This window comes from Crassostrea angulata, unplaced genomic scaffold, assembly GCF_025612915.1.
Source record: "Crassostrea angulata isolate pt1a10 unplaced genomic scaffold, ASM2561291v2 HiC_scaffold_260, whole genome shotgun sequence".
Lineage (NCBI taxonomy): Eukaryota > Metazoa > Mollusca > Bivalvia > Ostreida > Ostreidae > Magallana > Magallana angulata.
The window spans coordinates 13,236-20,902 of NW_026441813.1; the positions used below are offsets into that span (position 1 = coordinate 13,236).

The window sequence follows — 7,667 nt, forward strand, 5'->3', positions numbered from 1 at the left end:
CATTTCAAAATCATTTACATATAGATTAAACAAAATTGGAGATAACACTTCACCTTGCATAAGACCAACATTGTTACAAAAATAATCGCTTTAGTGCCCATTCACGACAACACAAGATTTAACATCATTATATAAAGCTTTAATAACATTTAACAATTTACCCTGGATGCCCACTTTAGATAACTTTAACCATAATTTAGATCTATCAATTGAGTCAAAAGCTTTCTTGAAGTCGATAAATACACAGTACAATCGTTTCCGTTTGCACAAAGTATTTGTTATAATAGAATGGAGAGCAAATATTGCATCTCGTGTACCACAATTAGGTTTGAATCCAAACTGGGCATCCGTAATTACATTGTTTGTTTTCGACCAGTCTAACAGTCTGTTGTTCAATATAGATGTAAACAATTTAGCCATATTGCTAACCAGACTTATACCTGTATAATTGTCAGGATTAGTACAATCACCCTTTTTATAAACATATAGTACACTTTCTCAATTATGTAAACATCCAAGAGAGAGAAACAGAGAAAGAAATATATGGATAGAGAGAGAGAGAGAGAGAGAGAGAGGGGGGAGAGAGAGCACCTCTTTCTCACTCAGCAATCTGATGTTGTATTTTTCTACTGGTTGAGTGTCTCTATAATCAGAACCAGAATAATAGACCGTCAATTATCCAAGTAGTTAAAATATATTATTCCTTAAAAAACCCAAATATATTTCTTTTAAAATTTGACATTGAATCTATAAAACAATAATAATCGTAAAACTCTTTATTTTCATTCAACAGGTTATGACCCAGACCGCCAACATCATGGACACGGCAAGCTCCCAATCCATCACAGCAAGCTCCTCATACCGAGTACATCTGTGTTCTAAGTGTCCGGGGGACACAGCGTACTATTGTGTATCGTGTCCATGTGATCTGTGTCCCCAGTGTAAAGAGAACCATGTAAAAGATCTCCAAACAATAGACCATGATGTTGTGTCACACCGTGATAAAATCAACTACATCCCAACACAACAGATCTGTGTGAGACATCCTAGCCATGTTCATACAAAGTACTGTGAACCGTGTCAAGTTCCTGCCTGTAATAATTGCCAAACACATAGAAAACACACTCAGATAGATGTTAAAACAGCCTATAAAACAAAGCGACAACAACACAGAGGAACCATTCACACCATCAGAAGTGAGGCTCTCTTTTACAGACCTGTTCTCCTGACAGAAATCAAAGCTGATGTCAAAACCTGTCGCACAGAAATCTCCCCCCTTCAATCAGAGATGTTAACAAACGCCCAGAGACTGACGGATCTCATTGACTATGTGCTATATGATCTATTGAACAATGTGTTATGTTACTTTGATTTCAAACACAGATGTAAAAAACAAAAGATAGAAATGATCAGACATATTGTCAGACTAAGGAAATATGAACACAGATATGTACAGCCAGCATTCACATTCAGTGCGCTACAATTCCTCTCATTCACAAAGACAGCCCTCCCCCAGATACATCTTACACTCCACACCAGCCAGCTCTCCATGACTGAGTCACTCAACAAAGAGGATGTGATGGAGTCACTGAGTGCAATCCAAATCACAGAGAGAGGAAACCGACGCGTAGGAAACCAGTGTCTGCTGAAACTGACGTCTGGTGCTGAGTTCCATCAATCTCTCACAGTCACGGGTGTCCGTCGTTGTTATCACATTTCCTGTGTGACGTCAGACCGGGTCTGGGTCAATGATTGGGACAATCTCATCTTGACAGACACAACAGGTGTCCCTCTACATCGTGTGGAGGAATTATGTCATGGTTCATATAGAGGATTACACACAGTGAACAGTGAGAGTGAACTGATTTATATATATAGGAATTATAACATCAACAAACTGTCAAAGGATATGAAAACAACCACCACATTTATAGAGAGAACAGAATCTACATGGGGACCACATTGTGTGTACTGGTCCCCGTCCACTGGGGATCTACTGGTCGGGATGTATAACAATGATACAAAGACAGGCAAGGTAACCCGGTACAACCAGAGTGGACAACTCACACAAACCATACAGTACCACAACACAGGATGGGGACTGTATAGACAACCTAACTATATAACAGAGAACAACAATGGGGATGTCGTGGTGTCTGACTATGTCTATAACTCTGAGTCTGGTGCTGTAGTGGTGACAGAGCGTGGAGGAATACATCGTTTCTCCTACACAGGACCTCCATCAGGATCACGACTATGGCCATGGGGAATCTGTACTGACGCGCTGTCACACATCCTGGTGTGTGATGGTATAACCAGCACAGTACAGATGATAAATAAGGACGGTCAGTTCCTGTCACATCTACTGACAACATCACAAGAGATGCGTTTACCATACAGCCTGAGTTATGATGTCAACACTCACCGTCTCTGGGTCGGATCACGGTACAACAACAAGGTGTGTGTCTACAGGTATATCACCAGACAGGACGCTCTGACAAGTAAGTCTGAGTCATTATCATTCACATTAATTAGATATAGATAACTAAGACACACAGTCCGTGTTAATTATCAGTCAATAAGATACATGTAAGACATGTTTATCTGTGTGATTGTTTGTCAATATAAACAACTCATTGTTACAGGGTTAGCTGTATCTACCAGTCATTGGGATTCAGTGTTTATCTAAAATAAAGAGAAATTAGATACATTATTTTATTAATTAAATGTACAGTTACATGTCATTGTATTTAGTGAATAGATCTAGCAGGTTGCTGTATTTAATTATGAAATATATAGAGTGACACATGTATTCCAAATCACAGAGAGAGGAAACCGACGCGTAGGAAACCAGTGTCTGCTGAAACTGACGTCTGGTGCTGAGTTCCATCAATCTCTCACACTGACAGGTGTTTATCGTTGTTATCACATTTCCTGTGTGACGTCAGACCGGGTCTGGGTCAATGATTGGGACAATCTCATCTTGACAGACACAACAGGTGTCCCTCTACATCGTGTGGAGGAATTATGTCATGGTTCATATAGAGGATTACACACAGTGAACAGTGAGAGTGAACTGATTTATATATATAGGAATTATAACATCAACAAACTGTCAAAGGATATGAAAACAACCACCACATTTATAGAGAGAACAGAATCTACATGGGGACCACATTGTGTGTACTGGTCCCCGTCCACTGGGGATCTACTGGTCGGGATGTATAACAATGATACAAAGACAGGCAAGGTAACCCGGTACAACCAGAGTGGACAACTCACACAAACCATACAGTACCACAACACAGGATGGGGACTGTATAGACAACCTAACTATATAACAGAGAACAACAATGGGGATGTCGTGGTGTCTGACTATGTCTATAACTCTGAGTCTGGTGCTGTAGTGGTGACAGAGCGTGGAGGAATACATCGTTTCTCCTACACAGGACCTCCATCAGGATCACGACTAGAGCCATGGGGAATCTGTACTGACGCGCTGTCACACATCCTGGTGTGTGATGGTATAACCAGCACAGTACAGATGATAAATAAGGACGGTCAGTTCCTGTCACATCTACTGACAACATCACAAGAGATGCGTTTACCATACAGCCTGAGTTATGATATCAACACTCACCGTCTCTGGGTCGGATCACGGTACAACAACAAGGTGTGTGTCTACAGGTATATCACCAGACAGGACGCTCTGACAAGTAAGTCTGAGTCATTATCATTCACATTAATTAGATATAGATAACTAAGACACACAGTCCGTGTTAATTATCAGTCAATAAGATACATGTAAGACATGTTTATCTGTGTGATTGTTTGTCAATATAAACAACTCATTGTTACAGGGTTAGCTGTATCTACCAGTCATTGGGATTCAGTGTTTATCTAAAATAAAGAGAAATTAGATACATTATTTTATTAATTAAATGTACAGTTACATGTCATTGTATTTAGTGAATAGATCTAGCAGGTTGCTGTATTTAATTATGAAATATATAGAGTGACACATGTATTCCAAATCACAGAGAGAGGAAACCGACGCGTAGGAAACCAGTGTCTGCTGAAACTGACGTCTGGTGCTGAGTTCCATCAATCTCTCACACTGACAGGTGTTTATCGTTGTTATCACATTTCCTGTGTGACGTCAGACCGGGTCTGGGTCAATGATTGGGACAATCTCATCTTGACAGACACAACAGGTGTCCCTCTACATCGTGTGGAGGAATTATGTCATGGTTCATATAGAGGATTACACACAGTGAACAGTGAGAGTGAACTGATTTATATATATAGGAATTATAACATCAACAAACTGTCAAAGGATATGAAAACAACCACCACATTTATAGAGAGAACAGACTCTACATGGGGACCACATTGTGTGTACTGGTCCCCGTCCACTGGGGATCTACTGGTCGGGATGTATAACAATGATACAAAGACAGGCAAGGTAACCCGATACAACCAGAGTGGACAACTCACACAAACCATACAGTACCACAACACAGGATGGGGACTGTATAGACAACCTAACTATATAACAGAGAACAACAATGGGGATGTCGTGGTGTCTGACTATGTCTATAACTCTGAGTCTGGTGCTGTAGTGGTGACAGAGCGTGGAGGAATACATCGTTTCTCCTACACGGGACCTCCATTAGGATCACGACTAGAGCCATGGGGAATCTGTACTGACGCGCTGTCACACATCCTGGTGTGTGATGGTATAACCAGCACAGTACAGATGATAAATAAGGACGGTCAGTTCCTGTCACATCTACTGACAACATCACAAGAGATGCGTTTACCATACAGTCTGAGTTATGATGTCAACACTCACCGTCTCTGGGTCGGATCACGGTACAACAACAAGGTGTGTTTCTACAGGTATATCACCAGACAGGACGCTCTGACAGGTAAGTCTGAGTCATTATCATTCACATTAATTAGATATAGATAACTAAGACACACAGTCCGTGTTAATTATCAGTCAATAAGATACATGTAAGACATGTTTATCTGTGTGATTGTTTGTCAATATTAACAACTCATTGTTACCGGGTTAGCTGTATCTACCAGTCATTGGGATTCAGTGTTTATCTAAAATAAAGAGAAATTAGATACATTATTTTATTAATTAAATGTACAGTTACATGTCATTGTATTTAGTGAATAGAATTAGCAGGTTGCTGTATTTAATTATGAAATATATAGAGTGACACATGTATTTGTAATCAGTTATTTTGTGACTTGTTAATTGACTTAATTCAATGATTTAGATAAATATATAAGCAAGTGTCATGGTAATCAGTTTAAAGTTTTAATTTGTAGATGTAGCTCTATCATTACATATACTGTATGTATTAATTAACAGCTAATTAATAACTTGTTGTAGATGAACACAGACCACGTCCTGATGGACACACCCGATACACGACACCTCGTCGCAACAACTCATCATCTAAACGAAAGTAAAACTCACTGACCCATGTATTTGTAATCAGTTGTTTTGTTACATGTTAATTGACTTAATTTAATTAATTAGCAAGTGTAATGGTAATCAGGTTAAAGTTTTAATTTGTAGATGTAACTCTCTAATTACATATGATTAATTAATTAACAGCTAATTAATGACTTGTTGTAGATAAACACAGACCATGTCCTGATGGGGAGGCCATGTCCAGCTCAACACTAGCCGTATAATGGAGATAGCTGGGATATTGACAGGTTGTAAATGTTTCTGTACAAATCTATTCTGCTCTCAAAACCACACATGTTGTTTGTCACTTTGTTCAACATCTGCAGCTGACATTGAGCTGTGTATAATTCACATGGACTGTAATACTGACTCCTGTTTATTTCACACTTTGTGATCATCCAAACATGGCTGTCTGTTGCTGAGTGAGAAACATCATGTTATACAAGTTTTATTTTCTGAATGTGGAATATTATAAAACAAATATCCACATGAAAATCTATAATATTAAACTGAACAATTAAAAATTGTAAATGTCAGATCATTATCAATTCCAAAATGTATCTTGTTTTGCTAATTGTGCCATTATTATACCCCATGTAATGGAATTGTTTATAGAGAATAATGATTTCAACCTATCCGCCATTCAGTACTGGTTTTTCAGCAAAACTTATATTAAACAGCTGCACAGAATTTTATTAAACTTTTAAGGTATTTAGGACACAATGTGTAGATGTGCTAATTATTGGGGAGTTCCGATTCATTTATCTTTCTGGGAATTTTAGCCCCATTGAACTTAGAATACTGGCCATATGTTGAATTTAGCAATGATTTTTTGGTAAGCGTGACTCTTCTCAAACAGCTGTATTGAATTTCGTAAAACTTTGTAGGTAGTTAGGGCACAATGTGTTGATTTGCATGTTTCTAGGAAATTTCTATGTTTTGTCTTGAAATTTTGAACCTTTAGAATTTAGTTTGTTGTTGTTGTTTAAGACAAGTGATTATATATGTGCATAATTGTAGAAAGTTTTGATCTGTTTTGATCTGATGATGTTTTGCTAGTAATGCCCAGTATCATTTTTAGCTAAACTGAGCCGAGAGCTCAAGTGAGCTTTTCTGATCACAATTTGTCTGTCTGTTGGTTCGTCTGTCTGTAAACTTTTCACATTTTTAACATCTTCTTCAGAACTACTGGGCCAATTTCAACCAAACTTGACACAAAACAAAATTAGGCAAAGGGGATTTGTAAAATGTAAGAAACATGCCCTTTCCAAGGTGAGATAAATTATTGAACATTTTGGAGAAATTTTCAACTCAAGAACCATTTGGCCAGGAAAGCTGAAACTTACGTGAAAGCATCGTCAGGTAATGTAGATTCAAAGTTGTGAAAATCATGAACCCTGGGGGTAGGGTGGGGCCACAATGGGGGTCAAATTTTTACATAGGAACATACAGAGTAGATCTTTCAAAATCTGTTTCTCCATAATCAGCCAGGAAAGCTTAAACTTGTGTGGAATCATCCTCAGGTAGATTCAAAGTTGACTAAATCATGACCTTGGGGGTAGGTTGAGGCCACAATGGGAAGGAAGGGTCAAATTTCTACATAGGAATATATATATAGAATAGATCTTTTAAAATTTTCTTCTCAGAAAGTAATCAGCCAGGAAAACTGAAACTTGTATGGAAGCATCCTCAGGTAGTGTAAATTCAAAGTTGTGAAAGTCATAACCCCAGGGGTAGGGTGGGGCCACAATAGGGGTCAACTTTTTACATAGATAATGTAGATTCAAGTTCGTTCGAATCAAAATATAAAGGAGTAGGGTCGGGCTACATTGGGGATCCATTTTTACAAAAGAAAACATTTTTAATTTTTCACAAAAGCTGAAATGTTATTATATATATTTTCGCTTATATGGAAGCATTTTGACATATTGCTGTTTCTTTAAAATTGTTTAGACTTTGGCTCCTGGAAAATGCTTGGCCCTAACAAGGGGTTAAAGTTTGATGTATGTTTATATCCCATACATAAACAATTGTTTAGGATCCTTTTTGGGAGCTATAATGCTCAACATGTGATATGACTATAAAATCATTGTCTTAGAAAAAGGACCAATGATTATAAACATCAGAATATCCAGGGGGGGGGGGGATTTAAATGTATACAGGATCTACATAT

At 38.1% G+C, this 7,667-nt stretch overlaps 1 protein-coding gene across 1 annotated transcript; it reads left to right on the forward strand.

Moving 5' to 3' along the window:
• Positions 1-621: 621 nt before the first annotated feature.
• LOC128169937 (uncharacterized) lies at positions 622-5,718 on the forward strand. Its single transcript, XM_052835957.1, has 3 exons — positions 622-2,511; positions 2,800-3,716; positions 5,660-5,718. The coding sequence occupies exons 1-3, from the start codon at positions 797-799 to the stop codon at positions 5,716-5,718; spliced, it is 2,691 nt and encodes an 896-aa protein (XP_052691917.1). The 5' UTR covers positions 622-796.
• Positions 5,719-7,667: the final 1,949 nt, after the last annotated feature.

Bases quoted from the DNA above. Each gene is read 5' to 3' on its own strand.
- LOC128169937 (XM_052835957.1), top strand. From the start codon at position 797: ATGACCCAGACCGCCAACATCATGGACACGGCAAGCTCCCAATCCATC. The intron at 2,512-2,799 runs GTCATTATCATT...TGAAATATATAG, and splicing joins GCTCTGACAAGTAAGTCTGA to AGTGACACATGTATTCCAAA. The intron at 3,717-5,659 runs GTAAGTCTGAGT...GACTTGTTGTAG, and splicing joins CAGACAGGACGCTCTGACAA to ATAAACACAGACCATGTCCT.